At 46.1% G+C, this 13,389-nt stretch overlaps 1 protein-coding gene across 1 annotated transcript in view; it reads right to left on the bottom strand.

Annotated features, from left to right (window-relative positions):
• The window catches only part of ARL3 (ARF like GTPase 3), a 30,837-nt gene that overhangs the window by 5,191 nt on the left and 12,257 nt on the right, over positions 1-13,389 (bottom strand). Inside the window, exons 4-5 of the mRNA XM_068949787.1 lie at positions 10,066-10,116; positions 7,909-8,094 (exon numbers count right to left, since the gene is read on the bottom strand). Coding sequence (XP_068805888.1) covers positions 7,909-8,094; positions 10,066-10,116 — 237 coding nt within the window. The remainder of the gene's footprint in view (positions 1-7,908; positions 8,095-10,065; positions 10,117-13,389) is intronic.

Below are 13,389 nucleotides of genomic sequence, written 5' to 3'. Positions count from 1 at the left end.
TAATGATCATTTTTTCATTATTAGAATGATAGTGAAACCCTAGGAAAGTCTTGGGCCACCATTGCCGTGGGCCCTGGGGAGCATCGGTGATGCCCTCCTGTGCGCTTGTTCCCAAACTCCCAAAAGGCTGCCAGGGAGCTCAACTTCCCCAAGGACAGGCGGCCAAAGGCACAACAGCAGGCCCATCCGGTGAGCCGTGACCACACCGCCATGCCTCCTCGTTTGTGGCCTCTCAGCCACAAACGTGGTGGCCATGGCAGAGGGGAGCTAAAGAGTTAAGAGAGGAGAGAGGCAGTCCTCAGGGCTTAATCAGAAACAGAGAGGTTCTCACTTGAAATTATCAATTTACCTTGATAACTGCGCTATGTGACACTTCTTATCTGAAGGGGAGCAGCAACTTTTGAAATCGGCCCTTGTTGCTATGTTAAATAAAGAATAAGCAAGCCCAGTTTGTAGCGGGGCGCACATGAGGCCCTCTACTAATAACACTTCTAAATCTAACCTTGGGGAGGGCTGATGTCTCCAGTTTCATTTATTTATCTCCACAGCAGAGATCAGTGTAAAACAAATTGTCTGAAATCCTCAGAGCAAATGGGAAAAGACGAGAGGTAGATTCATTTTAAGGCCCAGTAGCTTTGTGTCTTCCCCTTTCAATAACACTGATAACCTAGGTGTAAAACATGTAATGCCTTAAGCAATCAATAGCGTGGTTTAAAGCTTATCACCTTAGAGAGAGAGGGAGCGAGCGATTCCCAGCGTGTGGAATGCCAGGGCTTAACAATGGGGCTAGGAGGAGAGGTGCCGAGCTTTTGGCTTGATTGTGTGCTTTAGAAATCTGCATGATTGCTCGCAAAGAGTAAAAATAAATAAATAACTAAAAATGCTCCCACAATGACTTCAGCTTCCCCTGCCTCGGAAGCAATAATCACATTTGCACACATCATGGCATACAAGGCAAGCAGAGCTCCTCATTCATTTTGAATGTAGGTTTATTTGCTGAACCAGAACAGCTGAGACAGCTTAAAGTAATAAATATCAGCTGACACCCTCTGCTATTCAGCACAGTAATCCCAGAAACAATACATCACTGCAAAACAACAAACATGCATCCTATCTTCTACCTAATCTGACCACAACCTGAATTCACAGTGATTAAAACTCTGCCTGCTGCCATTAGGGAGCTTAGGAAGGGGAAAGACGGACCATTTTAGCATCAGCGCGGTGAGGGTCATCAAGCAGAGTTTATGATGAGATTTACCATGGCTGGGAGCCTGGCTGCATCAAGCATGTAACGAGGGCAAAAGAATGACATAGCAAAATGCAAGAGGAAAGGTGAACCCAAACAGCCTTGAAATACCTAAGTAGGTCACCGAACTTTTAAAGCAGGAAAAGGTTTTAGTGGCATGAAGTAATTGTCAGGAAAATCATATTTAATTGTACATATCCACCTCTTTGGCAACGACAAAGAGAAAATGAACATTCCCAGCTGTGTTTTTGGTGCATCAAACACAAAACATACTCCTCATTTTCAGCCACGTCCATAGCTTCCAGTGCATCTTTGTTGGGGGCAGGGAGAGGGTGGCATGCGTTCTGCAGGGTCCCCAAACGCTTTGCAGAATCACAGAATGGATGAGGTTGGCAGGGACCTCTGGAGATCATCTAGTCCAACCCCCCTGCTCATGCAGGGTCACCTAGAGAACATTGCCCAGGATTGTGTCCAGGCAGCTTTTGAATATCTCCAGGGAAGGAGACTCCACAATCTCTCTGAGCAATCTGTTCCAGAAGGGCAAATGCGATGGAAAGCAAAGGGAACTAAAAGGTATGCCTGCAGTTTTTCCACCTAAGATTTGAAATGGGACAGAGGGTTGGCAAGACAGAAAAATCTGGGGAAGCTGCTACAAGGAGAAAGAGCTGCTACAGAGAAGGTATACAGGAAGGAGGAGAAATGATGCTTGAAAGAGTCAAGTCCACAAGGAGTCAGCTGTTGTCATCCTTTGTCCCTACACACTCTGCCCCTATATCTGCATGTTTAAAAGATGGCTCTGTGCAGAAAGCACAATCCCTACAGTAACATTTAGATCTTGATAGATGTCCTTGTGCTGCTTTGTTGAGACACAGAGACATTGGCAGGTATTCTGCAGATGGAGATGGATACAATATTAGTATTCCAGCCTCAAGCCAACCATGGGAAAACTTAGCCAGGGAAAGATTTCAGATCTTTCAGATTCAGCTCTCTTAGCTCCTTGACAAGCAGCTAGTAAACTTTACCAAAGCAAAGGGAGAGGACTCCAGGGAAGAGGGTAACGCACCTTGCAGAGTAAGGCTGCTTGGCACAGCCCCACCTCGCTGCAGTCACATCTGCTGTTGCACCAGGCAAGCTGTACTCCAACACTCCTCGGGAGAGGGCTGGCAGGGTCTCCCCCAGGAGAAGCCTGAAGTCCTTCTGCCCCACTCTGCTTGCTTACTGTCTGTGTTATCAGCTCTGTGGCTACGGGAGCAAAGTAGCCCGACTTCAAACGTTCACCCAGTGAACGAGTCCCTTCTACCCCATAAAAAGCCTCCCGATTTCTGCTCCCTGCAAGCCAGGGATCAGGCAAGGTCACAAACTTGTGACCCCTAACGTGACCTTAAGGACAGCAAAGCTTAATCCTTTCATGTAATCCTCTGCCTAACATAACAAATTGGGTCAGGCACGTGCAAAATTCTCCATCTCTAGCATTTTTGGTGCATGTTATTGTAACTGCCACTTTCTTTTCCCTCTGCAAACCTAGGACTTTGCCTTCATTATCTTTCACTTCTTTGCACATCCAGTCATCATATATACAGGCTTTTTAAGGCTCCTGCAAGTACCGTGTCCACTGTTTTTTGCCCAGGTGCAAGTTTTTCTTACGTCCTCTGAGACCTTGTATCCCTGATGCTGCTTTGTAGACTCCCTTCTTACCTGCTTAAAAATCTCAAGATTTTGCCCTACAATTTGGGAACACAGTTGCTTTTCCCCAGCAAGCACTGTCTCTGCCTGCCCCAGGAGAGCTGCAGTCATCAAAATCAGTTTTAAATCACATTTACAAGTAGCCACAAAACCTTGTTAAAATGTGGAAGATCCCCGTGTAGCTTGCCCTGGCTAAGACATCTTTAAGACAAAGCCGAGCCCTGGGGATACAGCACGTAAAATTGCTGGGGGACTGTGCTGAATCTTGCCTTTATGAAAATCTGGAATTGCAGCATCAGCGTAGCTAGGTCTCGGGCTCCGTTCTCCGCTGGGCTGAAACAGCCGAGGAGGAGAAAACAGCTCAGCCCTTCAAACAGTCCTTTGGGGCAGACTACCCCTGGCAGAAATTAGAGAAGTTTATTGGCTACTCTCATTTCCACTGGCTTTTAGGGGTCTCTGGGGTACTGTTATGCTTGGGAGACTCCGGACACAATACGCTGCGGCATCGTTCTGGAGGGCGATTCCTCAGGGTGGGCTGAGCTCCTGCTGTCTTGATCTGAGGCTCTTGCTTCCAACAAGTAGCAAGCTGCAGAGCACGTACCAGTCCAAAGACTTGAGTCATGTTTAATACACACCCTGGCCCCTAAAAACCACCTCCAGCAAGAGGGCAGGCAGCAAAGCAGAGGAGTCCTGCCTGCTTTCACGCCACCCAGGGCAGAGCATACACAGCTTTTGCGTGCCCAAGTACTACAACTGGCAAGCGGGTCACAAAACACAATCCCAAGAGAGCCTATGTGGCAACCAAAAGCTGTCGTGAGGCAACAGTTCCTTTTGCATTTCTCTTACTGTCATTGCTGGAGTTGGCAATCCCCTCCCTTGTTTGCTACACCACACGCGAGGGTCTCAGTGTACGTTGGAGCACGACTCTCCACTCCAGAGGCGGAGTCCAAATGGCTGTGTCGGGGCGAAAAGGCTTTCCTGCTTTGCGAACTAGGTCTAAAGGATAAAATCAGACCTATGCAAACAGTTTGCTTCTAATAGCCTCCAAGCATGAGGGATGTCACTCCTCTCTCAGCGGCACTGTGAAGTCTGATTAACAAAACAAGTACTGCCCATAGTTTCAGCCGGGAGGTAATGAAGTCTTCAGGTGGCATTACGCGGGATACCAGCTAGGTTCCAGAGGACGCTACGTGGAGTTTCCAGGTAACCCAGTCACCTCTCTTCTGAGCCTGCCCAGGACTTTGCTGGGACCCTTCTCCAGAGCCCCAATGGTTAATTTTGAAAGAGAAGATGATAATATGGATTCCCTCCTTAATTAACAGTTTTATTAAATAACCCATTTCAAATAACAGTTAAATTCTCTAAATTTATATCATTCTATTATCCATAATCTAATCTCATTAACCTTGAAATCCCCAGTCTTAACTACCCAATTCTATACACCATGGTGCTAGCAGCTAAACTAATTAAATGACCTTCAAACTATTTCTCCTTCATTTATTGGCATTATTTATCTTTGCTCATTGCTTTCTTCGAGCTATCACAAAAATCGTCCCCTATGAACTCTGTTCCTGCGTATGCTCAGTTCTAGACATGCCACCACTTTTCCTTGCAAAATCCATCAGCGATATCTCCAATTTTACTCTAGCTAATATATTGCATCAGCAGCGATGGTTAGTGTGCTCGCTCCTTGGCTTTCATTCTGAATACCTGATGCTTCCACATCTTCATTTATTTTTCTGTCACTCAGTGTCATTTCTCACAGAATCACAGTCCTTAAAGTCCTTAAAGCAGTGACCTGAGATTTAACTGCACATACAGAGCTCCCTTTCTGAGCCACTGGTGTACAGACAGTGTACCATGATCCTCGGAAACATCTTTCCTCATCTCACTCTTTAAACAAGTTCTTCTTTGATTCCCCTAAATTTCAAGCACGTTGACCTCTCCTTAGATTCCTAGGGATGAACACACCATTTCTTCCCGTGCTGATCCAGTTGCAACCAAAATCCTCAATAGCGTTTAGTTTAAAAGCCAGCTCCCAAAATATTTTGTTCAATGAATTTCCAAGCAAAGGGAGAGGCTTGACATTCTTGCCATCTGATTTGACTGTGCTGGAGTTATGGGAGAAGAGAAACGTAGCTGGTCTTTTTCTACAAGCTGCAGAGAGTTTGTGACTTCCCTGACCTTTCTGCAATAATGATTTATGGAATAAGCTGCAATATTTAGGGCAATGGGACTGGGGACAACAAAGTGGGACAGTATCTGGCTTGCATCAAAATGAATTTGTCTAGATTAGCATGAGGCCTACAAATATTTTAACAGTTTAGCTCTTGCCTTCTCTTTTCTGGGAAATAAGAGCAGAAGTGGATTTCATTTTTCTGGTAGAAGGTATTGGGCTGTATATTTTACTCGTGAATATATACAGATGCACTGTTCATCAAGAGGGAGACACAAAGAAAGAGCTAACAGCAAGGAAGCGGGACAGGCCATTCCAGAGAAGCTGCAGATCAGCTTCAGAAGGAGGCATTTTTCAAAACACATCAACAGAAAGTGCCACTTTCTATCATTTGATTCTTCCACATCCAACTCACCTCCCTCAATTTCATCTGCTATTTTACTGCCCCTTTACAACCGGAGAGCTAATTTGAACTTACATAAAGTAGGGGAGGGCCTGCAGGAGGGAAGAAGGTGACCGGAGTCTGCCTGCATCCACGTGAACTGTAACATTGCATTCTTTATCTTGATCACGTTTCTTTGGGAGGGGTTTGCACTTCAGTATACACTGCAGTTGTGGAATGTATTTCCCTGTAACAGCACCACTTCAAAATAAAGATTACAAAGTGGAAGCCTTTCACAAAGTTGGTTGCAACATAGCTGAATTTGTATCTTAGCTAACTAAACAAAGGCCCTTTGAAGGACACCATCTGCTACGTGGAGGTCTAAATGTTAGGTTAAGAGTTTTAAAACACAAGAACTGCTGTATTGGGTCAAATCAACAGTCCATCGAGGCCAGTCTCTCTTTTCTGGATGCCAAAGGAAAGAGTGCAAGAGACTATGTGTATGCACAGGGCCTCCCCTTCTCTGTTCCTCTCTTCCAGTCCATGGCTCTGGCTATGCCCTGCTCAAAAGCTGCTTCCACGTCTTGGTGGTTAGCAATTGCTTGAGGACGTCTTCTTCAGAAATTTGCCTAATCCTTCTCTGAACCTATTGATACCTGTGGTCTCCACGACTTCACGTGCCAATGAAGGTCACAATTTAATTATGCAATTGGCAAAGCAGCACATCTTTTATCTCTTTTAAAACTGTTGACTAATTATCTCATTAGGAACCCCCTTCCTCTAGTGATGTGAAAAATAGCACACAGTCTGTTTGCCTTTTTTGTACTTTATTTTATAAACCCTGAAGATGTTCCCACTCTCTGTCCTCTCTCTTCCAAACTGCAAGTCTTATTCTATTTATTCTCCTTGTGTACAGATGCCACTCTGTACTGCTGATCATTCTCGATAGAAGATCCTGAAATCTCTCCTACTTATGAGTAGATATAAGGACAACACTTATGAGTAGATATAAGGACAACATTTTTTATGATGAGGGTGGTTAAGCGCTGCAACAGGTTACCTAAAGAGGCTGTGGGATCTCCATCCCTGGAGATATTTATACTTGACTGGACAAGGCCCTCAGCAACCTGCTCTAGACTTGTAGCTAGCCCTGCTTCAAGCACGAGGTTGGACTAGAGATCTCCAGAGGACTCTTCAACCTAACTTATTGTCAGACTCTATGATTCTACTTCTACTAGAACCTTTTCAGATGAGGGCAGGAGCTAAAAAATGAACGTCATGCTCAAAGTGTGGACCCACCATGCCCTTATTCTGTGATATAAGAAGTGTTTTCTGGGATGTTGCTCGCCCCCTTTCTAATAATTCTCTAACACTGATTTTCTTTTCTGGCCTCTGCTGAGCACTAAACTTCTGTTCCCAATGATCTGTTCTTTGCATAACAGCAGCTAATTTTGAGTCCACCACTGTATGTATATAGTCAGGGTTGTTGTTCCTCACATGCGTTATTTTGCACTTGCCAACATTGAATTTCATCTGCCATTTTACTGCCCACTCAGCGTCGTGAGCTTCTTCTGCAATTCTTCATACTCAGCTTGAGATCTGACTACCCTGAACAGCTCTGTAGCATCAGCAAACAAGGTTTTAGAGAATCTGCAGTGACGATAAAGGTCTTTATGATCCTGTTTCTTTAAATATCAGTGAAGGGAGTTCTGACTGCTGGGATTGCAAGCACTGCAAATATTTCATTAATTCAGGAAAGCCTAAAAGTGAAATAAACAAACCTAGGTCCCATTTACATTACAAAGAGCTACTATACTGCAGGAACTGGCTACAGCACAGGAACACAAGACACAGCTATTACAGTTTGGTGCAGGAACACAGCTCAGCCCCCCTCTGCGGGTTTTTGCAGCCCCAAACGCTGCTATTAGAAGTGGTCTCTGCAGCATGTGCGGCTCTTGTGTTTCACTGGGTCAGAAAAATTGATCGGTTTCTCTCTGGCGCCTGAGCTGAGCAAAATGCCAAATGACATTAGTAGTGAAGGTAAATCAGATTTCTAAAGTGCACACTTGTAACAGTCAAAGGGGTTAATAGTAAAAGGCGATTTGTTTTGTGAAAATGATTAACCTGACAGCAGTCTCTTTAAAATAAATCAATGTCTTCATCTGGCCTAACCAAGGGGTTCCAGGTGGGGAGGTGAAGCTGTGATCGCTCTCCCCTTTCCCGGGAGAGGAGAGATCCCAAGGGGCTGCTGCTCCCCCCCCCCCCCACCCTCAGCACCACCGAAGAGACATGCGCCCCGCGTGCTTAGCTGTGCCGACCCTCTTTTGCGAGGCTGCTGCTCCAGCCCCACCCTGCAGATCAACAGACAAGGATCTCTCACAGATGGCCTGCTGGCACAGCAAGCCTTCTCCAGAGCCTCACCTGTACTCCCTCTCCTGAAAGAGCTGAACAAGACTGGATCTGCCAGACTCTGTCACGGATTGTGTGTAGGTTCAGTCCCTCGGCAATCTCTGAAGCAGGGGCAGCCGTCAGCAAATCCTGCTTGTTAGCAAATATGAGCACGGGGACTCCACTAAGCTTTTCTTCATCCAAAAGCTCAGCCAGCTCCTATATCATTTACAAGGGAGGGGGTGAGGGAAAGAGGGAGAGAGGGAAGGGAAGAAAGCCTTCAACCACCAGTGGTTGTCTCTAATTAGAAATATATTTAGGGCAAATGCTGGAAGACTGTGTTTCCAGTGAAACCTAGGTCTTATTATAAGAGAGCAAAAAATGTACACAATCATCTGTGCCCAAGGTTCAAAAGCGATTTCTTCCAATTACAGGTTACAAAAATCTTCATCTTAGTCTGAAATTAGCAGTTGCCTTAAAGGCTACAACTCTGTTTTACCAGTCCCTGCTCCCTGGAGACCAAAACTGACGAAACAGCAAAAACCATGTAAATTGGCAGTGTGAGGAGTCTGTCTTAAGTTATCGTCTGACTGGCATTTGTACCTGAGCTGCCATTGACAACCAGCCCTGGTATCTTTGCTAATAATGAGTTTCAGGGCTTTGTTCCAAGTTTTATAAACGACAATTTGAGTTGAAGAGAATTGTCTGTCCCCCCCCCCCCAAAATGGAAATCTCTCTCCCACAAGAAAGTGGTGATGCTTTTGAAGGTCTTGGCTAGCTGAAGACAAGCTAGATCAGCTTTACTTTTTTAATGGGTTTTGGCTCCTTATGGACAGCACATATTGGGTGGCTTCTTAAGAAATGGGTTTGTTCATTCAGAAGTGGGTGACTCACATAGAATCTTTTAATAGCCCAAATCTGAATCTGCAATAGATCAACGATGGCTGAAATCCTTCACGTCTAGGGTTGCGCAATGGCCTAATGTGAAACAAGCCCACGGTCTCAAGTCACTTCCCTACGTGAACATATGGCAAATCCAGCAGAATTTGAACCTGTAGGGACTGCTGGCGTCGCGGACAGATGAGTAGATGAGATTTTTGTGGGCTCCTTGTTCAGCTGAAACGATTTCACACTCTCAATACTGTCCTAACGTCTTTCAAGCACTAACTAGAAACTTGGATTAAATAAATGCAGTTGGGGAGATGCTGAACTGCAGCGGAAATCTGACTCCATTCCCCCCCAAAAGCAATGTTTGGTTTGGAAACCAGAATGAGAGAATGGAGTTATAAACAGAGTTGGCTGGGAATTTTTCAACAAAATAGGTCTTTCATCTGACACGGCTGATTTATTGAAACCAAAACTGTTTGCGGAAACGTGAGGGGTCCAGGCTGACTCCGCCTGACTCGGGCAAGTGCTCTAAGCTCCTGCTTCCTTTCCCTCTCTTTTGCCCAATGTATATTTAATTACTGATATGAAGTAAAACAGATCCAATAGGAGAGAGATTTCCCCCCCACACCCTAAGAACAACCCACAGTCCTGCTGTAAGGGTGTTCCCACCAGACTCGAGACAAAAGAGCAAGTGCCTCCTTCAAAAGAGGCAGAATAGAGGCCTTCAACCTAAATCTCCCATTTCTGGGGTGGGTAAATCTGCTGCTGGCTATTTTGGGACACTGTCACTTTCTGAATTTGACAACAGAAAAGTCAGAAGTCCTATTTTTGTTCCATCCTAAAACACAGAGTGTTATAAAACATCAAAACTTTGCAAAATGGAAATCTTATTTTCTGGCCAGTCCTAGTCTTTTTTTTTTTTTTTTCCTTTCCACTTACATCCAAAAGACAATCAAGTCAATATGATTTCCATTTCAACTTTGTAAATAAGAAAATAGGATTCCTCAGGGTCTTGGTTTGGCAAGGTTTAAAGGACTTACAAAAGTTTTTGCTTTCTGTATTAGGCTCCATCTGCTATTATTGTATAATTTTAATGAAAACCGTTCTATTTAAGCGGAATTAGGCTACCTATTTTCCTTGTTTCACATCTACCAAAATAATCTGCATTGATGTTGAAAGGCAAGTCTCTCTTCAAATGCAAATTCCCTCATAAACAACAAAAGCATCTTCCTAACTTGTGTGTGCAAGGGGCACTCAGAAGCACTCAGCTACTTCAAAGAAAGCTGGGCATAAGTAACTTACCTGACCCGTTTCTTCAAACCTCTTCCTATCTGCACTGTCAATGACATAGATCTGAAAAGGAAAAGGGGGGAAAAGTTACCCTCTCCAGAAGATATTCTTCCATAGTGTCATGTGCTTACATGGGCGGAGCCTAACAGTAATGCTTTCAGGATACAGACTCAGGTATTATTTATAGCAAATGCAGACAAAACTTCATGATGTTCTGAAAAGAGAGGAACCACCTCTTTTACAGGCAGGGAGAGTGGATGGCCATGACCAGAAAGGAGCTGGTGGCAGTACCAGGGATGTTCTCACCACCACCATAGCATCGAGAGAGCAGGAGACTGCCTGGTATCTTTACAGCTGACCGGCTTACAGGCTGCAGTCAACCTCTGGAAGGCAAAAACCTGGGGAGCCAAATGCAGCCATGGTATTCAAGCACAGTACTGATGTGCCTGGGCCATGCTGCCCTCTAGCAGGACAAATCACCTCCTGATAAGCCACCAAGACGCATGATGGCACTCAGGGGTCAGATGAGGCAGGAATATATTGGGGACACTGAGTTCCTCTCCACCAGGCGATCCTACCGCTACGTCCTGGATTGGGCGGTGAGGGGAGGGGGCTGGATCCAGCCTGCAACACTTTGTTTTTAGCTGCTAGCTTCTCCACCAGGACCTTAGAGGAGACAGGGAGTAGCTGGCTCCCACAAAGCATGACGACAGAGCAGTGCCACCCCCTCGGGGCTGGGCGCCACATCCCATGGCCCCAGAGGGGGTCCCAACCAGACATCCGTTGCCTGGTACAGAGAACGGTGGACCCCAGCCTGCAGGCTCCCTGGCTCGGGAGGAGGTTGCCACCCCCTCTAACCAGCACGGTATGCGCTAATTTCTTTCTGTAATGAACTCCCCTTTGGGGCAAATGCAAATGAGCCTTTCCAATGGACACGGTTTTAGGTTTGCACTGGCAGAAAGGCTCCTGAAAGATCCCCCTAGATATATGATTAGTAATTCCAGCTGCCTCCCCTTCCCCCAGTAACGCTATTGCAGTTCAGAGCACACAGGCATCAAGCTACATCTAAAGAAATGGGGAACCTCAGTATAACACTCACAGACATGAATCACCTGAGGCCCCATTTTCATTACTTGGGTATCAGAAGATTTTTAAAGGAAAAGGATGCTGGGGCAGTGGACAGGGACAGGACTGGTGACAAACCCTGAGCCTTTTGCTTCCAGTCCCTGCCATTCCCCATCAGCAGTGATTGAAACGGCTGGCATGTCATCTGCATGCTCTTTGGTGGCTTACAGGGAGCAAGTGTCAGCCTGGTTTTCAGGGAACAGATGAGCACAGCACCCCGCCATCAAGATAAATGTCAACCTTGCAGGCAGTCTCTGCAAAACACTCCACACTTCCAAGATAATTTTGACCAAATAGTAGGGGGAGCGAAGACTTCTAGCAGCAATATCTATTAAACTGTAGGCACTCTCTTAATGAGCAGTGCTAGAGTTGTTTAAAATTGGACCAAACACACAGCATGAGAACCTGTATGCTAGGCCTGAGAAGGAGGTAACCCAGCAACCTTGTGGGCCTCTTTGCTGATCACGTGGGGTCTGTGGTCCTTCCTAGGCCAGCAGGTGCACATTGACAAAGGCTGGGGCATACACAGCAGGGCTCAACATAGCTGCACGGAGATGCGTTAGTGGTGCACGTGCTTGGTGTCACGTGACGACGAAAGGCCCACGGGCATTGCACGACACAGCCTCTCCTCGCCACGTGATCTCAAGCATGCGCACCTCTAGTGTATCAGCTAGACCTGTCCTCTCTGCTCTTCCTCGTGCATCCTGTTTGGAGTAGGAAGCAGAGACCAAAAGAAAGGAAGAAGTTGCAGGGCTGGCAGTTGTGCTCTGAGGTAAAACTGAACTGGCAACTGTCCTCCTGCTGGACCTCTCAGGGGAAGTTTAGCAAGGCGTGAATGCAATAGCCAAGTGCTGCTTCTCAACTGAAGAGCAGCACCTCACCATATTACGGTGCTACTCTAATGGGCAAGGAGGAGCACTAAGCTCCAATCAGCCATACTTTCTCCTGCATCACTGTCTTTCTCGCTAGGGAGCTATCTTGCAAGATTAGAACTGGAGACAACAGCGCTCAGGGCAAAAGCCACAAAAACACAGCACAGAGAAGGTAAAGTATGTGTGGAGTGCCTGCTTCCAAACCAGAAAGCACCCTGCCAAATAGCTGCAGGTGCCTGTCTGAATATGCAATCAGCCAAATATCCACACCTTATTTGCCTGGGTTAAGCTTCCAAATATCACAGGTGTGTGATGCAAGACATGCCTCTCATTCAAAGGCACCTGCATGAATTTGAATTTGCAATCACTTCCTGTTTTTTAAAACCCTTTAGAGGGTCCTCTCTGCTTTGTGCAATATAGTTTAGAAGAAGACAGAAGGAGGGGTCCTGAGAACTGTAGCATATCTTATCTCCATCTTCCTTCTACCGCCAGTCCAACACAAGAGCCCACCTGTGGCGGTAGGGTTTGGTTTTTCTCTGGTTTGAACAGCCATTGAGCACATAGTGTTGGAGAACAGAGCTTGAGAAAGCAGTTCCCCTAGAGCTGGGTGCCTCCTGAGAGCAACAGACCAAAACAAAGCCTGGAGTTAAGTGGGTTGCAAGCAGTGGGGCTGGATGAAGAAATAATATGAGGAATAAGTTGGCTCCATTTACGGAGGCATGACCTGCACCAGGCTTGTGAGATGGATAAATTACTGGCCAAAACAGGGTGAGGACTGGCAGAAGACAGAAAAGGAGTCATTAGCATGTACTCGATCCCATCATTTTAGCTGTTTTCCCCACGTCAGTGTGCACGGACATACCAGTCATGGCAAAGCACTGCACTAACATGGCAGCCAGTCTCAGACTGGGAGCTGCCTGCATCAGGCCAGCAGGGAATACAGATCAGGGATCTCAAGTCCATGTGCACAGAAGTTGCTCCCTCCCTGAATTCAGACCACTGCTTCCCCCAAACTGACTCCTCTTCTACCTACCCATTTTCTTACTCATATGAAAAGAAAGGTTTTCTCTGCACATCACTTTAGCTGGGGCAGAGGGAAGGCAGAGAACACAACTGCCTTAATCTCCTTCAGTTTGCAAATTCACCTTTATTTCTCTACCTCCCATGAAGCACACACTGGGAAGGGGGTGGTTTCAAGCCTGCTAAAGGAGACCCACACACAGACTGGTGTAGCTCATTGTCTTTGCCAGCAGAGTCTCCCAGCTACAGCTCTATGAAGCGCAGTCTCTGCAGTCTGAGCGCCTGATGTAGCAGGCAACGATCCCCTAGCTGCTGCTTT

This window comes from Struthio camelus, chromosome 7 (genome assembly GCF_040807025.1).
Source record: "Struthio camelus isolate bStrCam1 chromosome 7, bStrCam1.hap1, whole genome shotgun sequence".
Taxonomy (NCBI): domain Eukaryota; kingdom Metazoa; phylum Chordata; class Aves; order Struthioniformes; family Struthionidae; genus Struthio; species Struthio camelus.
This window is presented reverse-complemented; position numbering and strand designations above follow the sequence as displayed.